At 53.7% G+C, this 26,918-nt stretch overlaps 1 protein-coding gene across 3 annotated transcripts in view; it reads left to right on the top strand.

The window, feature by feature from the left end:
- The window catches only part of Crmp1 (collapsin response mediator protein 1), a 141,662-nt gene that overhangs the window by 91,610 nt on the left and 23,134 nt on the right, over positions 1–26,918 (top strand). For 2 of the 3 annotated variants that reach the window (XM_010641802.3, XM_033758771.1), the window contains exons 13-15: positions 17,608–17,696; positions 19,597–19,781; positions 24,075–24,239. In XM_010641802.3, coding sequence (XP_010640104.1) covers positions 17,608–17,696; positions 19,597–19,781; positions 24,075–24,239 — 439 coding nt within the window. Of the gene's footprint in view, positions 1–15,040; positions 15,427–17,607; positions 17,697–19,596; positions 19,782–24,074; positions 24,240–26,918 lie in introns of those variants that run through there. The other variant, XM_033758772.1, reaches the window with a different exon arrangement.

Below are 26,918 nucleotides of genomic sequence, written 5' to 3' on the forward strand. Positions count from 1 at the left end.
GGCCGAACAAAAGAGGGAGGGGCGCAGGTCTGAGCCCCCTCCCTCGGCCCCTGCGCGCGGGCTCGGGGAGGGTGCGGGTGAACACGGCTCCTGTGCCTCCGCCCCTCGAGGAGGAAGGGGAGAGGTGAACCTTGGCCGCCTCCCGCCCCTGCCGGTGGTAAAAGTCCAGGCCGGCAGCGCCATGATGGAAGCTGGGTCCCACCCCTGCCCACTGCTCTGAGCAGCCTTGAGGCGGCCCTGATTGGCAGTGGCTCCCGAAGGGTCAACGTGCTGAGGCTGGGCCGCCCACCGCCCGGGGCCACGGTGCCGGCTGAGCAGTGGGGCTGTGTCCCTGGGTGTGGCCGGAAACAAAGGAACCCTGGTCTCCAGGCTTTGTCTTGGCGGGGAGCTTCGGGCAAAGCGTTCAGGGGCCGCCCCCCCTCCCCCGCCGGTGTCAGAGTCCAGCTGACCGGTGCCCCCGGCAGGGGGTGCCCTGACCCACGCAGTGGGTGGGAGGCTGTTCCTAGTGGCGGGATTCCCCAGGGCCATGCCTGCGGTGAGGATGGAGACCAGTGTGATCTTTGGTGCCCACCTGCAGGAGGGCAGCCTTGGGGCAGCGGAGGAACCTGACATTTTCCACACACCTGCCCGGGCAGTGCTGCCCTTGTCCTTTGAGGGCAGCTTTGTCAGCTTGAAGCACCCAGAGGCTGGACCGCGGATGGGGTGCAGGTGAGGGAAAGGCCATGGGAACCTGGGCCCCTGTGTCCCCTGCCTGCCCCGTGTCCATCCAAACTCTGGGTTGAGTACTGAGCTCACGACTTGCTCCTGGTCACTGCAGCTTCAGCATCAGGCCTTCGCTGAGCCCCTGCCAAGGTGTGATCCCCAGGCGCGGGGGACCCCACCACCCCTTTGATACTCAAGGCCAGGCTGCAAACATCTGGCAGAGTCCACATAAGGAAGGTGGCGATGCAGGAAGGAAGTGAGTCCCCCTCTGGGGACCCTCTACCCCTGCCCTTGTGGCTGTGCCCTCAGGAGGCCGGTGCCCCAGATGGAGGCTTAACAGATGGCATGGGAGGCAAGTCTGTGGGAATGCGGCCCTTGAGTGGCACAGCTCTCGGCCTGCCCAGCCGCCGGCTGCCCTGCTGTGACCCTTGGCAGTGAATGTGAGCCTGGCCTTTTGTGCCCGATGGCTTGGGGTCCCCAGCGGGGCTCCTGGGCCTGATGGCTATAGGTGTGAGGTGCACCTGACTGGGAAGGGCTGCAGATCTGGCTTTGGTCCTTCACAGAAAGCAAGAGGCCACCCTGTGGGTGAGGGACACTGCAGGGAGGCCCCGTAGGGGTGGAGGGGGGCTGCTGAAGGTGACCTGTGGCCCAGAAAGGGGCTGTTGTTCATTTGGTCCACATCACCCATTCCAGCCAGACCTTTTATTTTTTTATTTTTTCTTTCTGGGTACCGGGGATGAAACTTGAGACCTTGCCCTTGCAAGGCAGGCAGTGGCACCACTGAGCTAAATCCCAGGCCAAGACTTGTGATTTTAAGGAGGAAACAAAACACCAGACAGGACAGACTTGGGTGGGGCTGCTTCTTAGACCCTTCAGCTGCCCGAAGTCTTTTTGCTAATAATGCACGTCAGGAAGGGACCAGGTTCTTTCCATAAATGCTGCTGTGGATTCCCAAATGCTGTGCCCTTGCCTGTCCCACAGCAGCCACTGGGTGAGTTAACAGTGGTGACAAGCACCTGGTCTGGGTGGCGCAGATCAGCAGGGGCTGATGTCTAAGCCTGAAATGGCCTCAAAGGCGGCGAGGTACGTGGGGCTGGAGGAGATGCTGGCAGGGATACTCACCTCATCCTGAGAGGCAGAGGGGCCAGGCTTCGAGGTGTGGGGAGCCAGTCTCCAGGGAGGCTGCACCTAGGGAGACCGAGGAAGGTCTGTTGCGGGCCCCACCCTCCGTTCTGTGTGCAGCCCATGTGCAGTCAGCAAGCCTCAAACCCTGCGGAGAGAGCTGGGGTGTCAGGGTTAGGACGTGGCTCCCAGCAGCCAGTGGACGGGAGAAGGTACAGCTCTCACCCACAGCCCCGGGTTCTGCATGCTCGGTGCCAGCTCCACTCTGTTGTGTCCTCAGTCTCCACTGTCCCATTTGACCATGAGGATGAAAATCCTGGCTTCGTCAGATTCCTGAGTTCCCAGAGTCCCGAGATGGGTCCAGAGTGGGGAGGCAGAGGGTTTGAGATGGAGCACAGTGTGGACAAAGGCTGGGGACTGCAGGCTGAGGCAGGAAAGGACTACTCAGCTTGGGGAGGTCTCGGAGCCTTCTGCTTTTCTCCCTCTCAGCCTGTTTCCGAGCACGTGGACTAGCCTGGCAGGGAAGGAGGAGGGGTGGAGCACAGACACTTACCTTCTGCCCCCAAGGGCTGTTTAAAATATTGATGAAGCTCTCTTTCATGTGTAGCTTTTTTTTTTTTTTTAATGAATGGCGCTACTGGGATTAACTTGCTGAAGCTGTTTCTAGGTGCCCACTGTGCACAAGCAAGTAAAACCTCCTGGGTGTGGCCATGGGCAAACAAAGGCACATGGCTTGGGGCCGTGCAGAAGCTCCTGGCTCAGAAGGAAGAAGGCCGCTCAGTTTGTGTGTGTGTGTGTGTGTGTGTGTGTGTGTGTAGTTTGTACACCACTGTGGTTTCAGTTACTACTGTTAAAAATAGGACCCTGAGTCCACTGGTCACACCTGTTCTAGCGCTAGTCGGAGGCTTCAGAATGACTTCCTGGATTGTGGACTTGGTTCTCAGACCCTATTGTGAGGAGGGCAGTTGGGATGGATCATCCTTGTTTGCCAGGAGTGGCCTGAGGTCCACAAACCCCTAGTGGCACATCCAAGTCTTGCCCTGGGCCGTGGGGAAGGATCCTTATTCCAGTGCACATCCAGGAGGATAGTAGATGGGTAGCTCCGCCTGCTGATAAACCCGTTCCCTGTATGCCTTTGGAAGTGGGCCTGTGTTCATATGTTGGTGTGTGGGTGTTCAAATCAGGAAGATGAGCAGGAAAGAAAGACCATTCAGTGTGGTTGAATTCATTTCTCTAAGGTGCTAAGTGCAAGAAGGGCCAGGGCGCTTCGTCCCTGGGCAGCGATCCGTCTAGTGCGGTTTTGGTCTTCCTCTGTGCACAGAGGATGCAAGGTGCCTGCACTCGCATGATCTGTCATGCATGCTACGAAGATGGAGGTGGAAAAGCAGAGGAGAGGGTCCCAGCAGGGCACAGAGCAACCTTGCCAGTGGCCAGGGAGCTTCTGTTGTCCAGCAGAGAGAAGAAAACACCCAGACCGGGGAGGGAGACATGGGCCATATTCTAAGGAAAGTTTTTTGTTTAAATCAAATTCTTCAAGAGCGTCTCAGAGGGAGCCTGAAAGTCCTCCTGAGCTGTGTTACTTTGGCCCTGAATGGCTGTTTCTTGTAATGAACTTGGTCAAGACTCAGTTCGTGGGACATGTACAGGAGTGTGCCAGACATATTGTAAGTGACGGGTCATAGTTTCTTTCTCCAAGCTCTTTTCTGCAGTCTTTGAGGAAATAAAAATTCAGTTTCAGCGAACCATCCAGTGTTGGCCACGTAGCCCTTCAGTTCTTTGAGCTGTGCCAGGTCCCTTAGGAGCTTGAAGTGTGCACGCAGGAGACAAGCTAAGGGTGCTAAAGGGCAAACTGCAGCAGAGCACTGGGCCAGTGGAACCCAGCAGAGAGGACCCAGCACAGGCAGAAGCGTGGCAGTAGCATCCCTTGGTACAGAGGGTGATGCCAGCGAGGAGCTAAATGCCTGGAGACACGTGGGATGGGTGGGAACACCAGGGATGGCACCTGGGCTGGGAGGAGGAAGGTGACCGAAAGAGAGTGAGGGTCCCTGCACACTAAATCAGAAGGTGAAGCACTTGGTAGAAGTTTGAGTGGGTGGGAAGATTCTGTATGGTTCTGGAAGTTGTGCAGGACATACCGAAGCTGCTGGAAGCGGCATGTGCTTTCTAAGTCAGCCTGAGTTATTAGATCTTGAGCAAAGGAAAGAGAGTAGATGATTCAGCTCTGAGGGTCACAGGGAGCTAGAAGTTCTTAAGTTGGGAGGGAAGCGGGACCTAAGAATGTGGATTCAGAGTCCCACTCTGGGTTTGGATCCTGATTGCTGCACGCACTCACTAGCTGTGTAACTTGGCCGAGTCACTTACACTCTGTGCATCAGTTTTGCCCACACAAATTTATGTTTGTAAAGTGAGTAGAAGAGCACATAGGATTTTCCCCCCGAAGAGTAAATGACACAGTAGGTAAAATTCTTACAACAATGTACATAGCAAAAGGAGTGTGAGATGCCATTCTCAGCCCACAGGGACAGCGTATTAGCTTTGCTCCATGGCACACAACTGTAAGATCTCAACAGCATGTGTGTTTATTCCTTGTTATTGCTGCCTGAGGCTGAGGGTAGCTGTACCTTTGGCCCTAGCTACTGGCAGATGGTGCATCAGCAGAACATGTTGCCTCGTTTTGAGACCTAGGTGGAAGGAACAGAAGAGCACAGACATGGGCAGCAACCTGAGATGTCCCCAGGAATTCCTGCTCCAGTGTGGCCCATTTCCTGTCTGATCATAGTCCACTCGTCCAAGTGAGTCACGAGTCCCAGTCCTAGTTCCATGCGGAGGAGCTCAGGGCCTTTCTGGAGATGTGAGGGCCACACTCAAAGTTCTGGAACGTAAGGGATGCTGATTAAGAAGCACCTGCTGAAGTCAGGAAGTACAGGAGTGAGATGGGAAAAGAGGCACAGATGTGGTCGTTAAGATAATCAGAAACCAGGAAAATTCAAGACATTGCGGCAACTGGTTCTGAGTCCATGTGCTGCTAGCTTAAGAGTACGCAGATTAAATCCTGTCCAGATGTGTTGCTCAAAGTCGATCAGTGTGCAACGTCTGTCAGGTGTGGCCCTGAGCACCCACAACAGGGAGGTGCTGAGTTCTGCTCTAACTTGCCATGAGTGAAAAGCCATGGAAAGGCGACTTCAGAGGACTTGGCCCTGAGTTTTTAAGAGAATACGCTCTGGGCAGTGGCCAGTGCTGTGGTGCTGAGGAGTGAACCAGTGCAGCCAGGATAGTGGTGGTGAACCTATGGCACACATGCCACTGTGGGCCGTTTGTTATCATTGAGAGCTCTAAAAGGTTCACCATCACTGGGCCAGGATCTGCTCAGGGCTCTGGGGGACACGGACACTGGGAGAGAGGTATGATTGTGGTTGTGGACTTCATTGGTGTTGTTTTGTCTTTAAACCTTTCAAGAATGCAGAAGTTTATACTATGTGAAAATATTCTTTGCCCTAGAGAGGTGTAATAACCAAGTCATAGCTTTGCTTTCGAAAGAGGCAGCTTTGAATGGGTGTGGAGGGGCTGGGTACTGGGGTGCCCTATAGATAAGATGGTGTAAAAAACTAAGAGCAAGCAGGTAAACAGAGGAAAATGATCCATGTGGAGATGGGGTGCAGCCCCGTACTCCTCCCCTGGCCTGTGCTGCAGACTTGGAGTGCTTTCTCCTGGGTGAGGCTCACCTCCATTGGTTCTCTCCCTCCTGGGACCGGGATTGTGAGCCCACTCCCCTCGGCATCTGTGCTGTGTCTCCGGCCCATCTGCTCCACCTGACCCTAAACACACGGAGGACTGGGAGGCTCGTCCTCAGCCCCTCCTCAGAAGCACACTTACACACTTGCACACCAGTGATTCAAGCAGGGGCTCCATACAGCGGGGCTGGATGCATGAAGCTGAGATTGCAAACTGTGCTTCTGGGCCATGTGAGGTTTTAGCCACACCTGCATTTGGCCTTCCTAATAAGCCCACCTGTGGGGTTAGCACTTAGGTAGTTCCAGCCAGAAGGAGATGTGGGGCCAAAGAAGAGAGGGCTGGGAAGCTTCTAAAGTGGCACTTTCACAGTGGGGAGATGGCAGGTGTAGGGACCGTGAAGGTGTTTCTTCCTTACCAAGGGCCTGTCTTTTCCAAAACTGACCCAGTTCTTTATTCCTCATCAAGCATGATTTACAGGTACAGTGTTTAGAGTTTCCTTTTTCTAATCATTTTTTTGTTATACTTTTGGTCTTATTTTTCTTTGCTGAGACACAATACCTGACACCCACAACTTAAAAGAGGAAAGGTTTATTTAGCTCCCAGTCTGTAGAGGTTTCAGTCCATAGGTAGCTGGCTCCAGGTCAGGGTGGATGGCAGAGGGGCATCGAGGAGGAGAAACCGTCCATGGCAGGGGAGGTGGGGGGGAGAGAAAGAGAGAGATATCAAGGATGGAGGGGTAGATGTTTCCAGGCCACACTGCCAGGATCTGAGTCCTTCAACCAGGCTTCACTTCCCAAGCTCACATTTAGTGATAAATTCATCAGTAGACTAATCAAAACCCCATGATCCAAGCATCTCCCAAAAGCCCCACCTATGAGTGCATGAGGCTCTGGGGTGACTTCTAGATGTAAATCAAACCCTTATTTCTATGCATAGAAGACAAAAAAATTTTTAAAAAATCTTTAATGATTGGGTGCCAGTTTTTAACATGGCTTAAAACCTTCTAGTACCATAGACTTCGTTGAGAAACTGATAGAAAGCAATGGAATTTTTTTTCCTGCTTCCTCAAGTGTCTGAACACAGAACACGGGGCCACTGTCTACCACTGCTTTTACATGTTACCTCGCAGTCTTCCGAGGTTGGGACTTGACTGGTTCTGATTGCAGCTGATGAGACTGCTGCCTCCCGAGATGAGTCCCTCACCAAAGGCCGTGTGGCTGGGCAGCAGGGCCCTGCCTGTGTCGGAGGAGGCGGAAGTCAGTGGGCAGAGTGGGTCCAGCCACAGGAAGTCCGAGCTGAAGGCGCAGGGCTGTGTAGGTGCAGACTAGGGAGCCAGAAGATGGTGCGAATGGATGAATACAGAGAGTCCAGGCTGAGAGGGGAGCAGGAAGCCCTGGCGGAGCCCGAGAAAGTATGCGTTGTCCTACAGGGAGAGAAACCAGTGAGTGGTTTTGAGCAGAGGTGGGACATATTTGCGTTTGTGTTTCAGAAAGGTCATTCTAGCTGTTGTGTGCAAGGACAAGGTGGACGGCTGGGGGCAGGTGGTGAGGAATTCCCTGGGGAGTTGCAGGAGGAGGTGGGAATTGGCCTGTGGCTGTGAGAACATTTCCAGCGCTGGTGCAGCCGGACCTGGAAGAGCACTGAGTCTGAAGTGTGCAGCGTGCGCAGGGCGTGTGTTGGAAGCTTGGTCCCTGTACAGTGGTGTTGGACAGCAGAGCCCAGGGAGAGGTGTTGAGGTCCTGAGGCTTCACCCTCATGAGGGGATGTATGTGGTTGTTGTGGGGCTGGGTGTGTCGGTGCAAGAGTGAGCTCTTTCAGCAGCGACTTCAGCCCCTCTCCCTCTCTTGCCTGTGCACTCCTGCTTTCTGGCCACGAGCACATGGTGCACAGGTCCTCGCCAGATGCAAGGGCTGTGCTGTTGGATACTCCAACCTCTATAACCATGAGCTGAATAAATGGGCGTTGTTTATAAAGTCCCCTGTCCCAGGTGTTCTGTACAGCAAGCAAAATGGACCAAGATACAGTGTTTGAAGTTAGAAGGGGAAGAGGAAAGTGAGCAAGGATTTTAAAAAATCAGGCACCATTCTATGTGCTTGTCCATGTGTTAATTCATTGGATTTCCCTAATTCCTTGATGTCACAGATTCCGGGAAACTGAAACGTGGAGGTGAGCTTGTCCACACGGCAGGGTCAGGAGGTGGGGCCAACGTGGAGCCCCACTCCACGTTCTGTGGTTAGGTGCTTTCAGCCCCTCTGCCTCACGGGTGAGTGAGTGTGCAGTGTGAACATGGCGTTGCCTGTGTGAGCTGGATCCCTTAGGTAAATGGTATTTACTGTTCTACCCTGCAGAATCTGCCCAAGCTTTCAGAGCCCGAACCTGCCTGATGCCCTGTGACCACAGTCCCAGCAGTCCCACTGGGAGGGCCGGTGGTGGACAAGGCACAGGGCACGTGCCTGCAGAGTAGTTGTGTTTCTTCTCCCCATTGTACAGAGGCAGAAACTGAGGCTCAGACTTAATGCCCGGGTGCAGGGGACACTGCGCTGGCCAATCTTCAGCAGGGACTGGGGCGGTCACTTCGTGTTCCAGGTGTGGCCAGCCTCTAGTCCTGGCTCCACCGTCTCTTGGCTGTGTGATCTTGAGAAGGTTCCTTCCTGTCTCTGAGTTTCCTCATTTGTAGCAGTCACGTCCATGTCCTGAGAAAGGTGGTTTAAGAATGAAAAGTGAAAAAATCTGTCTATGCAGAGCTGAGGCTTGGTGGGAGCTCCGGGAGTGTGATTTTCTTAAAGGCAAAGCCTTTCTGTTTAGATTTCTTCCAGTGAGGTGATAGGTAGAGACTAGGGGGTGTGGAAATGGGTGGGATGTGGATACAGAGAGGGCCAGGTTCACCCTCCCTCAGGCAGACTGAAGGCCCTGCCAGTCCTGAGGTCCTGAGAGAAGCGTGTCATTTGAAAGTCAGCCCATCTATGTTGGCCTTTTTCTGAGCATCTACAAGTGTGACGGGGCCTGAGATCCTGGTGCTGTATGGAAACCAGCCTGCACCCCTGGGGACCGCCTGCATTTCTAATTCATCGAAAAGAAAACAGGCAAGGGGAGAGTGAAGTGTGTTAGAGTCAGCCTCACACACATGGCCACTTCCTGGATTGCTCCTGTGGGTGACATGACAGAGCTGCAAGCCAGAAAGCTGTCCCCTGGGGCAGAGCCAGAGGCACATGGGACGCTTCTGTGACCTAGTGTGAGTGTGCAGCTGGGCTGCAGGGCTGCACTTGCCCTTGCAAGGAGGGTGGAAGGGTGATCAGCAGGGGAGCCTGGGGTGGGTGGGGGTGGGGGAGGAGGAGACTCCGATCCATAAAGGTAGGACCCAAGTCACTTAGGATTACAGAACCTCTCAGATGTGCAATTCTTGTGGCTCCTAGCCCACTGCCCCCATAGTATATCAGTTCACTCGGACGCAGTAGTGCTGTATAACAAGCATCCCTCTCTAAATTCTGGCTAGCAGCAGATAATTATTTACAGCCTCAGGGTCTGTGGGTGGTGGAGGCTTAATGGAGCTCAGCCACATTTGTCTTCAGGCTTCTGTTTGAGTGGAGTGTGTGTCTGTAACCATTAATCCCGATATGACAACTTTATTGGCATAAGGAAAATCAATCAGATAGTAGAGTTGGGTGTGTCTGGGTGGGTTCCTGGGGTGTGATCTTGGCTGGAGTCTACCTGGCCCTTCCTCTCTCAGCTCTGGTCTCCCACTCCCCAGCCACCATGAGCTAAGCAGCTTTGCTCTGCCACACCCTTCCCCTGTGATTTCCTGTGTTGGAGCCAGCTGACCATGGACTGAGTCTCCAAAACTGTGAGCCGAAAATCTCTTCTTTAAGTTGTTGGGTATTGTGTCAAAGACAGGAAGGCTGATCTGTAGGGCTTCTTTTATTGTCTCTCTGTGGGTTGCCATTTCTTGGCTCATGGGGTGGGGACAGACTTCCAAGAGAGAAAGCTGAAACTCACCTGCCTCTTAAAGCTTGTGCAGGGACTGGTGCCCTCATAGTTTCTTGTCCTATGGGTCAGAACAATGTACACGGCACATCCAGAGTTAGTGGGGCGGTGGCTGCTCTGTCCCCTCTTGGAACGTGGCAAGGTAATTGTACGTAAATGACAGCCTGCCGCCGAGAGCCCATACCAATGTTACCTGGATGCGATCGTCAGTGTACTTTCCTAGCTCATAGCCTGGATCTGGTAAGTGGAAATGTGGATAAAGGTGCCCGATGTGGAATTAATACCTCACAATCCCGGGACATTGTGAAGACCAGCTCTGCTGTGGTGCCTTGCTGTGGGCTGTGCGTGCATGTGTGGATGGGGATGCCTGTCTGTTCTGCTGAATTTCTGAGCTGTAGATGTCAGCTTTGGTATCAGTGGCCTGTAGGCTTTTATGGATTAAATAACTCAAAATTCACCTTCACATTTTTATTTGTCTTAAGTGAGAGTGGTTCTGGTTTCGTCCACATTCAGTGCATGGTCAACTATGTTTCCACTGAGATGAGGCTTCCCTGATCCTTTTCCAGCTCATTTCCACGTTTGTCCTTTGGAAAGGAAGGTTTTGTTTTGTTTTCAAAGATTGACTGGTCATTTAGTTGCCCCAGGCTTTTTTCCACGTTCTGTGGTTAGATCCGGCAGCCTCCTCAGTTTCTGTGACCTTTGAGATCCTGCGTTGACCCTCATTCGTGGGCCCCAGATTCCAGTCTTGGCATTAATGGGGCATCAAAGGGAAGGGGACATGGGGCCCTCACCCCAGCTTCCTGGGGAAGGGAGACTAAAGTATGGAAGGGCCGATCACAAGATGTAAAACTATTGGAAGCAAGTTATGCCTGAGGTGGAAGATGTCATTGTTACGTGGGTTCTGTGGGGCTGAGTGTTTCAGGACCACGGACAGCACCCACGTGTTCCCTGGCCTGGGGCTTTCAAAACCTAGCCCTGCCTTTGAAACTCTAATGAGTGTTTAAATTAAAGAAATGTGTTACAATAAAAGACACATTGCTATTAATTCCCTTCAGAGTACTTCCTGCTTTGAACACACGTATCCCACGGTCCTTATCACTCTCTGAAGCAGCTCCGGGGTCCCCTCCCATGAATGTCTTTATCTGTGCCGTCCTGGCTGCCTCAAGATCCTCAACTGATTCAAAACATTTCCCTTTCATGGTCATTTGGCTTTGGGGAAGAGCCAGAAGTCACACGGTGCCAGATCCAGTGAATAAGGTTGATGGGGACGCAGTGTCGTGTGTTTACGAGCTGCCTTGCTGTTGGGTGGCGCTTGGCAGCTGCGTTCACCATATTTTTGATCACACCTCACAAAGACAGTCACGAAAGACAACTTCCTGAGCTGTTTCAGAAAGTGGCAGGAATGATGCGAGAATGTGTTCAACGTGAGGGGCAGGATTTTGAGGATGCTCAATGGTGACACGTCTTTTACTGTCATAATTTTTAAAAACGTAAACACCCACCATGCGCTTTGATCACCGCTCGTCTGCACTGTTCATTGTGCGCCAGTGTCCCCCTTCTCCCCGTGTTCCCAGCTTTCTGGATTTGTGCTCCTACTCTGGCACTCAGCCTGCATGGCCCCTCCTCGATGACAGTCCCTGTCTTCCTCTGCCTCTGTGATCACAGCTTTGGTCCTCCGCTGTTTTCCAGCGTGCCGAGAGTGCTGTGAGTGGTTCCTGGGTAAATGTTGGTTCAGTGAGAACAGCACCTCTCGTTTCCTTCTGAGGACTCTCAGACCTTGTGGCTCTTATACCTCTGAGAGCCGCTTCTGTGCGTGTGCAGGAAGACAGGCTTCCTTCCCTCTGTGTGGGAGGGCGGGGGAACCGGGCACCTCCGTCTTCCGCAGGGGATGACAGCGAAGCAGAGGGTTCTGGTCCACCTCAGCCTGGCTGAGTTTGTGTTGGGGTGGTGTTTATTCAGCGGTTGCCGAGTTAGGGTCCTCAGGGCTTTAAGGCTTAGTGTCTGTGTAAAGGCCGAAGACAGCCTGTCAGCAGCCCTGTTCCTCCCAGCTGGGGCTGGTGGGAGACGGTGGTGGATTTGGAGATGCTCCCTCGGCCTGGGCTGCGCTTCCCCGCCTTGGCTCACGAGGTGCCCTGCAGTGCAGATTTTACAGCTGCCCGGGACCCGGCATAGACGAACCTCTCATGGGGCTTTTCCATCTATAGCCTGTACTTGCCTTGGCTTGCTTTTTGTTTCCATTCAGCAGGGTGTGGCTTCTAGGAATTTTATAAGCAGAAAAGATACATATTTTTGGTCCATTGTGTGTGTGTGTGTGTGCGCGCGTGGTAAAAGGAATTGAGCCGAAGACCTTTGCACTGAGTTTACATCCTTTGCCTTTTTTTCTTTTGTGACAGGGGCTCACTAAGTTGCTTAGTGGTTCAGTCTGGGCTCCAATGTGTGGTCCTCCTGCCTCAGCCTCCTGCTGTGCGGGAATTATAGGCCTGGACCATCACTCCTGACTTTCCTCCTCATTAATCATTCTTTACCTCATCCTCTTGTCTCTCTGTCTCATTCTCTCATTCTTTTCAGACTTTCTTCTTCCTTCCTCTTCCTTGGCTTCCTGTCTGTCACCTGCCAAATGGCTCAGCATCACGTGCTCCGTGCCGTGAGGCCCTGGCTGGCTCCTGGGGATGTAGAGATGATTGCACAGGAGAAGGACTTATGCTCAGAGACCTCGAGGAGCCATGGGTCGGTGCGGGAGGCCCCAGGGTCTCTGCAGGAGGAGTCAGTTACTGTGAGAAAGATCCACCTCTAGAGAGCTCCTATTTCCCTTTCCCTCCTGACACTTATTATCTTTTATTTGTCCTTAAGCTTCCTAGGAAATACTTGGCAACTGAATGACATGCCCACCGTGGTGTGGTTCTCCCGCTGTGATTGGTTATGCCTCAGCTTGGTGTGAACTCTGACCCTGACTGGGGCTGTTTTCCCGAGGACAGACTGCAGCAGTGCATGCTGGGTCGCAGCACAGGAGCTCACGGCCTCGCTGTGTATCCCCCAGCCTGTCACTGCTCCCTGAGAAACCCCAGCTTGGAAGGGAGTACAAAGGCGATCAGTCCTGAGATGTTTCTGTGTTTGAGCTCTTCCTGGAGGAGGAGAGCCCTGTTGTCTCCTCTGCTGATGCCTGCAGGCTTCCCTGGGGTCCCCACTGGGAGGTTGCAGAGACAACCCTTGTGTCTGTGGGTTCAACACCTGTAGATTCGCCACAGACTGAAAGCATTGGGGAGGGTTTTCCCTGAGTTGGGCAGACCTTTTCCTTGCCGATCATCGCCTCAACAGACGGCGTGGCACTGTCGGGTCGCGTGTATTCGCTGAAGCTTATACATTACCTAGGGATGGCTTAAAAGTCCAGGTGGGTGTGCATCAGATGTCAATACTACACCTTTGCCATTGGGGTCTGAGCTGCTGCAGACCTTGGTGTCTGTGGATGGCTCAGGGCCAGGGGACGGAAGCCACCTGCAGCTACCGCGCATGCCAGGCTCCTCCTTCCGCCTTCACCATGTGGCTCATTCCTAGGTGTCCTTCACACACAGCACGTGTGTTTCCCGGGGAGGGGAGTGGAACCATGTCTGTGCCCCGTGGGCCTCTCCATGTCCCTGTCGCCGTTGTCCCACAGAGGCGCAAAGGCCTGGTGATCTTCCGCCCGCTGCTGGCCCAGGACTGGGGCTGCTTTTCATGGCTGCACACAGCCGTTCCTGAAGCACTTGTTTCTGAAGTGCAGCTCTAATCCCAGGAGGTGGCAGGGAGGCAGCAGGCACACACCTGCCAAGCCATGTGCAATGCTTTACACACATACATGTGCAACCGGGGCCTTTGCACTGAGCCGTGTTCCCAGTCCTCTTTTATTTTCTACTCTGAGAGAAGGGCTTGCTAGGTTGTTTAAGTTGCACAAGGTGTCTGTGCTCAGAATTACATTCCTCCTGCCTCAGCCTCCCAGAGTGCTGGGATGACGGGCATATGCCAGCGCTCCTGGCTAATTATTCCTTTACACAGCTGGGGAAGCTGAGGCCTGGGGTAGTTAAATCACATTTGTACATAGTAGGGTGGAGATCGTATTGTAGCCTCCTGCTGTCCGAAGGAAGGTCTGCTCCTACCCGTTACTGATCCCAGGACGCAAGCCACGCCAGGCATGATGCAGTTGGGTCCCCGCTGTCACTGTGGGATGAGCTGGCTGCTTCTGGCATACGATCAGACTCAGCTGCTAGATTTTCATTGAATTTTTCACGAGAGAGGTTATTTTCTTCAGAGCCTATAAATAGTGATTTCTGAACAAAGCTGTGCCTTTGTTCATATCTGCTGTTTACGCTGCACAGTGAACAGTGATGCCATTGTTGCAAATTTCATTTAGAATTTTAAAATGTATATAAAGCGCATATTTTATATATGAGTATAGTAAAATTCACCCTTCTGCTGTGCAGTTCTATGAGGTTTTGCACAGGACGAGAGGAACCTTGGAATGTGAGGTCTTTGGGCTAGGCCTTGGGGTGTCCCTGTCCTCTACCTGTTGTGGCTGACATGGATTCTGGAGCATGGAAATGTTTACAAATGCCACAGTGCATGGCTGGGGGCCCACACGCCTGGGCAGGAAGTTTGGAAACCTAGTCTGATCTGCACACTGGTTACTTGCATGAAATTGGAGGCCACACCTATTTCCCAACACGGTTTCCATCCGAGGTCAGACCAAGTCCAGCGTCCCTACAGACTGTTCAGGGCAGGCAGTGGTCACCAAGGACCCATAGACACCTGTCCTCCAGTGTCTGCTGGGGCAAGGATCCACTCCATGGAAGGAGCTGCTTTGGGGAAGCCGGAACTCGGTCCCTCTGCGGATGCTTTGCTGCACGTTGCATGCGATAGAGGGAAGGGCGATCCCCGATCAGCTTTATTTCTCTTAAGGCAGCATCTTTTCAGTTCTGCACCTGGGGACCCCATCCTGGGATGAAGAGCCCCTGAGCTCAAGTTCTGCAGGACATGGTTTTGGAAATCCTGATTAAAAGGCAAAGGGACAGTTAGTTTCAAGAAAGAAAATGAAGAAGTCACATCAGCTCTTGCTTTATTATGGATTTAGTTTTTTTTTTTTCAGAACTATACCGGCACCTGAGACACTCTGAGAGCCTGGACCCGTAGATTTGAACCAAGCCGTGCCATTGAGGAAGTGCAGAGCAGGCAGGGGCTCCTCTCCTGGAGCATGGTGCCCTACAACGCCCCTCATCAGTGGGAGCCAGAAAAGCTAGTAAATGTGACAAGGCCATGCTGCTGCCAGCGGGGAGCCGGGCTTTGGAATCCTGTGCCAGCTGCCGCTGATTCATGTTTTCCTGCTTTCTGCTCCAGCCTGTCTGTGCTTCCTGGACAGGCAGAGTCCAGGCCTCTTTCCCTGGCTCCTGGAATAGTTTCCGGAGAACTTGGTGGGCCTCCCCCCTGGGGATGCACACCCTGTGGCTGGCTTCTGTCTTAGGGTTACAGGGCAAATTTGAGCCTGAGAGAGGCTGATCTTCAGACCCTCCTTGCAGAAAGCAGAAGGTGCTGTTCTGTATTTCTCTGTCATAGCTTACAGCTGTGAAGCCTTTTCTGTCCATCTTTACCTATTTGTCTTTCAAGTTCAGGCATCTCTCCACCCACCTGCCCACCCGTCATCCATCATCCATCCATCCGCCCATAGTACGCATCTGTCATCTACCCATCCACGCAGCCGTCCGTCTGTCCGTGGTGTCCATCCATCCATCCATCCATCCAGCCAGCCAGCTATCCCTCTGTCCCTCTGACCAAGCTGGGTTCAAGATACTGGAGATGCAGTGGTGCAGAGACACCCCAAGGGCCTGCCCCCACAGAGCCAACAGTCGAGTACGGCGTCTGCAGGCAAGCTCTCGCCTACTTCAGTTTATACCAAGGTGGTCCCTTGTGCGGCTGTGCCTCGCATCAAAGCTTGGAACCCAGGGCGTGTGTAGATGCACAGTCTGCCAGCTTACCGTGGTGAGAGCAAGGAAGTAGGTAGGGGGTGTGGGATCTGCTGACTAGCAGCAGTATATGGCATTGCCAATAGGACAGGGCTCTCAGATAAGTGACACTGAGCAGAGCTGTTGCCAGGGGAGGGGATTCTGGGTGGACTGGGTCTTGCTGGCCTTGGCCTCCGCACCGAGGGAAGCACAACACAGACACAAGAACCTGCTGAGGGCTTCTAGGTGCTGGTGGCGTGATCCACTTCTGCTCAGAAATTCCCCCGATTCTTCAGTTCTCCAAGCTCGCTGAGCATCCTCTGCCTTCCTCTCGTGGCAGATGCCAAGGGACCCATCTGGGGTGCTTTTTCTGTAGTTCCTCGGGGCTCCTAGGAGATCAAGCCCCAGCTGCCCCCATTTGAGCCGGATCCACACACAGCCTTTATTGGACTTCCTGCCTGCCTTTCTCTGTATGACACCCTGCGATCCCCTCCCCAGCCACACCACAGCCTCAGGGCTGCATTGTATCCTTACTACTATCTGTAGGATAGTATCTGTAGGATACATTGTATCCTTACTACTATCTGCTGACACCCCTGCCTTAGGGACGCTGCTGAGAGCCACTTGGTAATGAGGACGGTAAATTCTCAGCCCCCACCAAGTGCATGAATAAACATGTATGGTAAGCAGGATGCTTCCAGAGTGTGGCAATCCCTTTGGAAAGCAGCTTGGTCATATTTAGCAAGGGCTGTAAATAAGGTTTGTGCTGCTGGGCGTGGTGGTGCACACCTGTAATCCCAGCACTCGGGAGGCTGAGGCAGGAGGATCGCTGTGAGTTCCAGACCAGTCTGGGCTCCATAGTGAGTTCCCGGGCAGTCTCAACTACATAGCGAGACCCTGTCTCAAAAACAACAACAACAAAAAAAGTTTGTGCTGTTTGACCCACTTCTTCCGTTAGCTTCTGAGAAGTTTGCCTGGCATATCATCTAGACTAAGAAAGTTTGGTGCATAAGGGTGTTCACTGAAGCAGGAATATATCACAATGAAAACATAAAGAAAACTCGAGTGTCCCCCCGGGGGCCTATAGTTAAACAACTTCTGTGCATCCATGGGATGGAGTATTTTGTAACCAGGTAGAAAACTATGGTTGTGAAGAACATGCCCTGGCTTGCGACTTGCTTATGGGAAATGCGAAACGGGCAGGGCTGAGTTCTCTGTGTTCTGGGATTGTCTGGGCCCTGCACACCTTCTGTCCACCCGGAACACTGGCCCGCACCCTCTGACCCTCTGCCTTTGCAGCCCCTGGTCTGTCCAGCCGCTCCCAGTTCCTTTCTAAGTCTGAGCTGGCCCTGACTGACCCCGAAGGTGAGGCTGGCAGCTGCTCCCCTTGCCCCAGCATCCTCCCACAGCCCCACAAGCCAACCCTGGTTAAACATCTTCCTCCTGTCGGCCAGCCTGAGGGAGCAGAGGCCAGCTGTTCTCCTTCCTCTGGGTGCCGATGGCCTGTGTGTGGGTGAGCAGATGGATGGATGGATGTCCTACAGCCAGAGAGGGAAGAGATGAAACCCTCAGGTGTCACTGGAGCCTGTGTGCCGGAGTAGTTATTTTTAGCCTTTCCATTGTCTCCGTGTTGACCATGATCGTGTTTAAAGAAATTCCTGCTCTACAAATGACCCAGTTTCTTCCTTCAGAAGGGAGGGGCCCCGGGGCAGCGAGGGCCGGCAGAGCGCACTTGGCGTGCACCCTGCTTCAAAGCAGACGGACGCAGAAAGACATTCTGGGACAATCGAGCCAAGCCAAGCTTGGTCTGATTATGGGCTGAGATGAAGGAATTAATGTTCACTTTGTTCCTTGAGTCATAGGTTGTGCTTTTGCTTATTTGAAAAGTCCTTAGTGGTTAGAGATAAATACAGAAGCCTCTGTGATGGGCGATGTGATGTTTGGGATTTGAGGGGGATAGAAATCCCCCTGCACTTGGGATGGACCCGTGGGGTTGCCAGTTCCCCTTCTGTACTTGTGAGAATTTTTGTATTGAAAGCTAAAAGGTAAAAAAGCCCTGCTGGTTTCTCCCTAGTGACACTGAACACTTTGCTTTGCTTTTCAGAGTGACCGGTTGCTCATCAAAGGGGGACGAATCATCAACGATGACCAGTCCTTCCACGCTGACGTCTACTTGGAAGACGGGCTTATCAAGTGGGTTGTGGGGAGCGGACCTCAAGACGTCAGTCTCGGCTCCTGGCCGATAGCGTTCCTGAGTCTGGGATGCAGATCGGGGTCGCACGAGTGGAGAGGGTCCCCCAGGCTCGCCAGCGATCTGGGCCACCTTGGGTGCACCTGTCATGGTGGGGCCGTGGGGTGCAGATGAGGCCCCACTTTATTTTGGAAATGACTTCAGTGCATCCCCCTGAGATACACCCTCCCTCCTCACTGGCTGCCACTCCTGGGGTTGCGGTGAGGGGAGCAGGAGAAATGGGGGCACTTGGCTTCCTCACAGAGCCTTGGCCATGTGTTCTGGGGCCCCCTTCAGCCCTGCCCAGCAGTCCTGGAGCTGGGGTGTCTGTGTCCTGGGATGGGCTCTGTTTGAGGCCTGACTTTTGGTCACTGAAGCAACATCTTCGTAAGTCTTTATTACTCGGATTTTAAGTGACTTAGAGAAATCAAGATGTGGTCTAATCCCTAAGAGCTCAGAACATCTGGATTTCTTTTTTTCAAATAAAAATTGCTCATACTCAGGTGTAGTGGTCTCAGCCAGGGGGTGACATTAGGAGGTCACCGGTCATCGTTGGAGAAGTCCCCTGAGTGGACCACAACAGCCAGGCTCCTAATGCTTAGGTTTTCTGACCCCCAGGCCTGCTTGGAATTTCTCCCTGCCCTGGAGGTGGTCTGTGGACCATTGCAGCAGGGAATGGAAGTCCATTGTTTAGAAGCCTTTGCTTAGCCGGCCCGTCTCCCATGCAGAGTTCATGGTGTTGGTGGCTTTCCTGAGGCCACAGCGTGGGGTGTTTGGTGGAAATGAGAACCTAGGGCCTGTCTGGGGCCCCTCTGGCTTGCTCATGCTTTTGTAATCACAGCCCCGGGCTCAAAAGCAGAAATGTATGTCTTCTGATGCGGAGGTCGGCCTGTAACAGAAGCTGTGGGTAGTGTGAATCCCTGGTCTCTCTGCGATGCGAAGGTGGTGTCTTCTTTTCTGACCTCCCATGCACTGCCTCTCTGCTGTGTCTGTACCCCAACTACTCTTCTTACTAGGACTCCAGTTAGAGTGGCTTAGGGCCCATCCTGGGGGCCTCCTTTTTCCTTTATAGCTGCTGTGACGATTTTGTCTCTAAATACAGTTAGTTTCCGAGTTACTGGGGGCTCAGGGTTCACCGTCTAAATTTCGAGGTCATGCAGTTCAGCAGTAGCAGTGTGTCTGTGTCTTAGTCACTTTCTCATCACTGAGAAAACATCTGACATCTGGAATATAAAGGACAGGTGTATTTGGCTCAGGGAGGATTCAGGGCATTCAGTCCCTGGCTAGCTGGTTCTAAAGTAGAAAGAGCATGGCGGAAGCGGGGCGTGCTGGAGGGAGCTGATCACATCACGGCAGCCAGGAGGCAGAGAGAGAGGAAGGAGCCTGGGACAAGGACCATCCCTGCTGGTCACACCCCAGTGGCGCCTACAGCAGTCAGCCCTGAGCCCATCCATGACGCATCCACCAGTGAGCACAGCGCCTCATCATCTGTCCCTTTCCAGAGCCCCACCTCTGAGCACACAGGACTTGGGGGACCCTAGAGACCTAAACCCTCACCCTGTGAGAGCCCAAGAGCTGAGGGGACTTTTCACTGTCTTGCTCAGGGACTGAATCCCAGTCCCAGGGATGTTACCAAAGGTGGGTGAAGTCCCTGTGCCGCATGGTGGGGGGGCTGGCCGCCACCGCCAGACCCCGCCTTGCCATCCTCACGATCTGCTTGCCCTAGACCCAGGGTGGGCACTGTCCTCTGTCCACACTGCGCCATGTGGGGCCGGCTCAGGTGTTTCTTAGGTGGCCCTAAATCGCCCACCTATGCCTCTTTCACTTCTTTTAAGAACCAAAGGCCTCTCTGTTTTTCTCCAGACAAATCGGAGAGAACCTGATCGTCCCCGGTGGGGTGAAGACCATCGAGGCCAATGGGCGCATGGTCATGCCCGGGGGCATTGACGCCAACACATACCTACAGAAGCCCTGCCAGGGGATGACAGCCGCCGACGACTTCTTCCAGGGGACCCGGGCAGCGCTGGCGGGCGGGACCACAATGATCAGTGAGTGTGCCACCCTCCTGGCCAGCAGTGCGGCCTGCACACTGCACCTGCCCGTACTCTGGGCACTCTGCTCAGGGCCCCATTCAGCTAGGGTGTTACGAGTGCCTCTGGGCATGTACAAGGGGGTTTTATAGGCACACAGACCTAAAATTTAAACCGCTTTAATGTGTACTGAAGTAAAATAACTAGCGTGTCATGGGTATTGTTGTTGCTTATGATGAGATTACAGTTAGTGTTTAGATTCTTAGATTCTTAGTCATGTAATAGCCAGCTGTAGTGTCACATGCCTATAATCCTAGTACGTGGAAGGCTGAGGCAGGAGAATCACGGTGAGTTCATAGCCAGCTGGGCTACATAGTACATTCAAAGCCAGCCTGAACGCTGAACTATACGGAGACCCTGTCTCAAAAAACCACAAAGAAAAGTCACTGGGTAAGTTTAAAAGTTTTGTGTAAAGAATGATCTGGATTATAGGGAGATAAAATGAAAACAAAACAAACGCCTGAAAGTGTGAAGATAACTCAACTTTTGGAAATAGTGACATAGATATGATGACAGATGGGGGCGACAGAGGCTCAGAGTGTTGAAGTAACTTGTCCAAGGTTGCAGTGGTGGTCATGTAGGTCAGCACTGCTTTGGTAATGCTGCATAACAAACAGCCCTTCTATTCTGGTTTCCATTGCTATGACAAATTACCTGTGGCTTGGTGATTTTGCCTATTTAAAGGAAAAGGTTTAGCTCACAGTTTTGGGGGCTGAAAGTCCAAGACCAGGCACCCCTTCATTCAGCCTCTGGTGAGGACCCCGTTGGCTGAGTGGCAGCGTGGCAGCCAGCACCGTGATGGGAGCATGGCAGAGGGAGTGCTCACAGTGGGGAGGGGCCCATCCTGCTCTCAGTCCCTTCCGAGGGCTGTGACTTCCGCTGGGCTCCTCCTCCTGATGGTCCCACCACCTCCCCACCTCCTACACTGAGGAAGAACCCAGCCTCTGCTACCCGACCGCTTGGAGACATAAGCAGGTCCTGTCCCAACCCTGGTGGCCCCAATCTCAAGCAATACTTGTTTTCTTACTCAAGTGTGGGTGGGGCGGAGGGGGCTGCAGGTGGCTCTGCTCTTGCACATGGCCCTGGGCAGCCCAAAGGCTCTTGTTGTGATTTGAATCTAGAATGTGCCCCCAAGACTCCCGTGTCCAGAGGGGAGGCTTTGGAAAGGTGACTGGATTGTGGGGACGCTGTACTTACCCCTGGGCCGTGACCTGGAAGGGTGAATCCTTGTCCCTGGTCCTACCTCTCTCTGCTTCCTGTCTGCCATGAGGTGCCCAGTCTCCTTCGCCACACCCTCCGCCACAGCGCTCCTGCCTTGGAGCCGCAGACCCCTGAACCAGTCCTGAGCTATAGGCGACAGCGAACCCCTCCTCCGCCTTAAGTTGCAGGTGTGTTGGGATTCTGTCCCAGCAAGGGGAAAGCTGGAGAATGCTGTTCTGTACTGCTTGAATAGTTGCTTCTGCTTGGTTTCTAATTTAATAAGTGACTTTACTTAAAACAGACGTCAGTTGGTTGTAAATGTTCTTTCAACTGCGAGGCTTTGTGATTCCTAGCAGCCGAGTTATGAGCTGGCCCAGCTCTGCCTGTCTCTGTCCCCCATGTGTCCTCTTGGCAGCCCCCGCACCAGATCCAGCTGCCCCAGGCAGAGCCGGGTGCCCAAGCTGCCCCCGAGGCAGGAGGGTACGGCTTGGCTTCCCTCTGGGCAGCCAAGTCCTGATCCCTTTTCTAGTGGCAGTCTGGGAAATCTGGAAGAACTCAGCCTTGGACCAGGCTGGCTTGGACTCTGCTGCCAGGTTTGTCCCAGAGTCCAGGCCTTTCTTTCCTCACCTGTAGCTCGGGCTTTGCCCCCCATTTCCCTGGTGCAGGGCCCAGTGCATGGGTGTGGGGAGAGGAGGGGAGGATGAGCCAGGACCCCCAGGCTCCCCCTTGCTGTCTCCCCATCCCAGCCAGGAGGCCCGGGGAGCCCTGACCGGAACCTCATCCTTCCCACCGTGAAGGGAGTTTCTCAGGCCTCCATCTGAGAAGGTGAGGGAGGGCAGCGGAGAGGAGAGCGTATGTGGTCATGGCGAGGACTCACCACCTGGGCAGGACGGCTCTGAGTCCCCACCCTCTGCCCCCAGCCATCTGGACCCAGTCGCCAAGCTGCTGCTGGGTTTGGGGCTGAACAGAGTCTCAGGAGTCACTGCTCAGTCACATGTGCGCTGCGAACCGTGGCCAGGGCCCCGGAGCACAGGAGTCTCCCCAAGGAGCACTGTGTGCGGGACGCGGGGCAGCGGAGAGCACAGCCCGGGGGAGGGAAGTGGTGCACAGGGCCCCACTGAATGTACCCCGCAGTCGGGGTGGAGACCGCCTTGATGGGGAGGGGTACAGCACTGAGGGCTCACTGTAAGACCGGAAAGGAGGGACAGCACTGGGCCTCACAGGCCCGGGGACGGACTTGCTGTTGCTCATGAGGGCAGTGGAAATCCGAAGGGTTCTAAGCAGAAGCAGGAAGTGGGAACAATTCTCTCTCTCTCTCTCTCTCTCTCTCTTTTTTTTTTTTTTCGGTGCTGAGGATTGGACCCAGGGCCTCATACACACTAAGGCCATGGAACTACATTCCAGCCCTTTTTAATTTAATTTAATTTTGAGACAGGGTTTTGCTAAATTGCTCAGGCTGGGCTCAAACTTGGGGTCCTCCTGCCTCAGCCTCCTGAGTAGCTAGGATTACAGGCACACACCACCACGCCCAGCTCCCTGATGGGTTTTACAGAGGACAGAATAGAGAGGCTCTGATCAGATGTGGCTGGGCCGATGGAGTGGTGGTGGCATAGATCAGCTGCCTGGGGTGGCCGGCCATGGGGGTCAGCAGACAGGTCCTGGGACAGGGTGATTTGGGGTGCCTTGGGGTGCGCCCCTGCCTATGGCTGATGGGCTGTGCTGTCCTCCCGGCGGGTGGGTGGGCTTGCAGTGTACTATGGGAGGGAAAGAGACAGGGAAGTTCTGGGGCCAGGGCTCCTGGGCTCCTTTAATGGCAGTTAGAGGAATTCGTGGGGGACAAAGAGGAACCCCCAAAAAGTAGGACAAAAAGCCAGAAGGATGTGCTGCTTCAGAAGCTGGAGTAAAGCAAGTAGAAAGGAGTGAGGAGTGATTCACTGCCTCCAGGTGCAAGCTGAGTGAGGATTGGCCCCTTCCGACAGACCTGCAGACCGGAAGGTCTAGTTACCAAAGGCCGATGCTGTGGATGAATGGAGGAGATGAGCGGGAAGAGGAAAGCAGAGCCCACTGTCTGGAAGTTGTTATGGATGCCTGACAGGGGAGGCAGCACAAGCAAAACAGGCAGTAACCAGAGGGCAGGCGAGGCCAGGAGGTTCCCTTCAGGATCAGCTTTACAGTTTAGATTTTGTTGGAAATAGAGGAGATGCGGTTGCTTTTCCTGGTCTCCGAGCTTCTCTCTGCTGTGGCATTCTGTGTCCGGGTTGGCACAAGAACTGGGCCATCATTTAGGTCTGACGGTCTCCCCTGGACGGATTCCTGGCTCCCTCTGAGCCCCAGCTGTCCATCTGTAGCCCTGGGTTGTGCATACTCACTGCGTGGGAGGGCTGAGGGCTGAGCGAGGTCACTGAGCCCCGAGCTCTCACCTGCGGGACGCGGGACGCACTCCGTGTGTCCTTGTGATGAGGACGGGCAGTGCTCATGGTTGGGTTGTTGAAGCCCGAAGATGCTGGCACAGATGCCACTGCTGATGGAGGTGTGGGTGGTGAGGGGAGGACAGCAGGGCTGGGGGCTGGTGGTGATGGTGGTGGTGATGGTGATGGTGATGGTGATGGTGGTGGTAATGGTGACGGTGATGGCGGTGACGGTGATGGCGGTGATGGTGATGATGGTGGTGGTGACGGTGGTGATGGTGACGGTGGTGATGGTGGTGGTGATGGTGATGGTGGTGACGGTGATGGTGATGGTGATGATGGTGATGATGATGGTGATGGTGGTGGTGATGGTGGTGATGGTGATGGTGGTGGTGGATGGTGATGGTGATGATGGTGGTGATGGTGGTGGTGATGGTGGTGATGGTGATGGTGGTGGTGATGGTGGTGGTGGTGGTGGTGGTGGTGATGGTGGTGACGGTGGTGATGGTGATGGTGATGATGATGGTGGTGGTCATGGTGATGAGGGTGGTGGTGGCGGTGGTGATGGTGGGGATGTCAGTGGGGACACTGATGGCACAATGCGGGCCCTTCGTAAGCTCCCTGACACAGGTTTCTCTCTCAGTCGACCATGTGGTTCCTGAGCCTGGCTCCAGCTTGCTCACCTCCTTTGAGAAGTGGCACGAAGCAGCAGACACCAAGTCCTGCTGTGACTACTCCCTCCATGTGGACCTCACGAGCTGGTACGACGGGATCCGGGAGGAGCTAGAGGTGCTGGTGCAGGACAAAGGTCAGTGGCAGCTGCAGAGTGGGCGCTGGGGTCCTCAGTTCCTGGTGGACCCAGAGCCTCGGAGGTGGGAAAATCCCTTTGTGAGGAGCTGCACACTGCCGCCGTGAGAAGATAGGCGGCCCTCTTACACATCTGTCCTCTTCCTCCCGAGTGTCCCCCTGCCACAGGGAGCAGTTCAGGGTCCCAGCCCTTTGGTGGTCTGACCTCGCATTTCTTTGTCTACCATAACCTGTCCTGGTGTCCTGGCTGCCACCCTGGCCACTGTGACTCTGCGGGCCCTTTGTCAGGCTGCCCCCTGCTAGGAGTGTCCTTTCTCTCTGCTGTTAAGTGCTGCTCACCTTCAAGACCCAGCTCTGTGACCACCTCCCGACTGTCCCCTCAAAACCACTGTCTTCCTTCAGTGTCCGGAGCCAGTCCCTGGGCCCTCTTTGGGGACACCTTTGTCACTGTCTTGGATTACAGGACATCTGTTGTCCATCTGGCTCCTCCTTTAAAGCCTGTGCTCTGGGAGGGATGTATGTGCTCGCGCACCTGTGTCCCCGTGACTCTCCTCTGCGCAGCCTCACACCGGGGGCCCTGCCCCGTGCAGACGCCTTGCCTGGCTGGGAGAGGGACCTGGATCGGCAGGATAGGAGGAGTCAGGCTAAAAGTGGCTCATCCTGTCGGGCGGCCCTGGGCTCTCTGCTCGGGGACGGATTTGAGGGGAGCCAGGGCGGTGCTCATTTTTTTTTTCCTTAATGGGGAATAGGATATGGGGCATGGCCCTGTGCTGTGTCCCAGCATTTTACTTTTACTTGAGAGAGGGCCTTTCCAACTCATTAAGTTGCCCAAGCGATCTCACGTGAATGATTCTCCCGACTTAGTCTCCTGAAGTCCTGGGATTGTGGGTGTGTACCGCCATGGCTGGCCTGGGCTTTAGATTTTGCACATACATATGCCGTGTTTTTTTGTTATAAAGAATGTCATCATTGCCGGGGATTTAGCTCAGTGGTACTGCCACCTGCCTTGCAAGTGCAAGGTTCAGAGTTTGATCCCTGGTACCAAAAAAAAAGAAAAAGAAATAAAACTGTCACCACTTCTAATATACAGAGAGTCAGAAAATCAAGAGAAGGAAAATATCTTTCCTCAGATTTGAGCTCCAATCCCAGTTTTCCATGATGTGTGAAGAATTATTGCCTTTGTTCTGTCTCTCTCAATGATTTTTCCTTATGTAGCCGGATGATAGCTACTCCCTGGAATCTTTCTTTTCTCACTGACTGCTTCATGTGTAACATTACTCTTCATCAGTAACTTTTTGATGCCTCATAACATAAAATGTAATGGCAAATTTGTTTAGCTGGTTTCTTTTCATTGGACACTTAGGTTTTCTATTTGTTTTATTATAATTCGTGTTATGGCGAACATCTTCGTACATAAGCATGTTTGCATTCTGATCACTTCCTTAGATTTCTAGAAATGGACTTCTGAAGTCGAAGGTTTTAGAGTTGCCCGGGGTCACGACGTTGGTGGTGACGTCAGTTTCTGGATGTGCACCCCTGGTCAGCGTGACCCCGGTCAGCATCCCTGGCCCTACACGTGTCCCCTCGTGTCCCTGTGATGTCACAGCAAATGCCGCCATCCTCCGTCCTTGTCATCGCAGCCCTCTAATTCCTGACCATGCACACATTCCTTGTCTTTCTCCTCCTGTGAATATCCAAGGGCCACCTCTGCCCGCCTGTCAGGTGGAGTTTACTGTTTGTCTGTCTGGAAGCCTTGTCCCTCCGCTGTGGTCGCTGAATCCCGCTGAGACCTCACAGCGCCGTCCTTCAAGGGGACTCTCGGTTTCGCATCTCGCCTTCCCTGCCTGACCTTCCGTCCTGAGCTGTCCGCATCTCACCCTGTGCACTGCAGCTTGTTAGTTCAGCAGCCCGAGGACGCACGAGGACAGGAGCGGGGGAAATGGAGAGGGCAGAGGCAAGCACAGCAGGCTTCGTCACCGTCAGGGCAGAGGGGCTGCCAGGCTCTGCTGGGCGGGGAGACTCGTTAGGGTCTCGACATTTCTGCATTGCCCTGGGCTGATTTCTTGCTGTGACTGGGGCCTGGCGGGGTGCTGGTGTGGGGCTTACCTATCTGGCCTCCATTGCGGCTGTCTGTACTGACACATTTCAGAGCCTTTACAAGCTCATCAAAGCAGCACAGAAGTGTTGGCACACTGAAAAGCGGTAATTTGGATTTGACTTTCTAGTTTTCTTACTTATCTAGGAGATGTGATCAAAATATATAGCAGATGTTTAAATTTTAAAAATTATTACAGAAAAAGACTCATTGCCATTAGTCTCCCCTCAGATCCTCCCTTTTGCATTAAAATCCAGTGACTGCTGCCGCCGAGCGCCATGCAGCGGAAGGGCAGGCTTGCGAGACACAGTGCTGCGTCCTCGCCCACCTCAGTCACCGGATCCGCACCGCATGACTCCTGGCTCCTCCCCAAAGTCAAAATGGCCAGAGAAGGGGAGTGTTTTGAATCTGCTCAGGCCATCGAGGCAGCCACGACAGCGCAGCTACAGACTCTTAGGAAAGGGGCCTCCAGAGCTGCCGCAGAGCAGGCCGGGGACAATGGGACGAGTGCGTTCAACTTTACGGGGAGCATTTTGGAGGACCTTCGTGGCGATTTGCCTGTTACTGTGATAAAATTTAAAAAAT

Source organism: Fukomys damarensis, unplaced genomic scaffold (genome assembly GCF_012274545.1).
Source record: "Fukomys damarensis isolate Sample0158 unplaced genomic scaffold, DMR_v1.0_HiC HiC_scaffold_35, whole genome shotgun sequence".
NCBI classification, from domain to species: domain Eukaryota; kingdom Metazoa; phylum Chordata; class Mammalia; order Rodentia; family Bathyergidae; genus Fukomys; species Fukomys damarensis.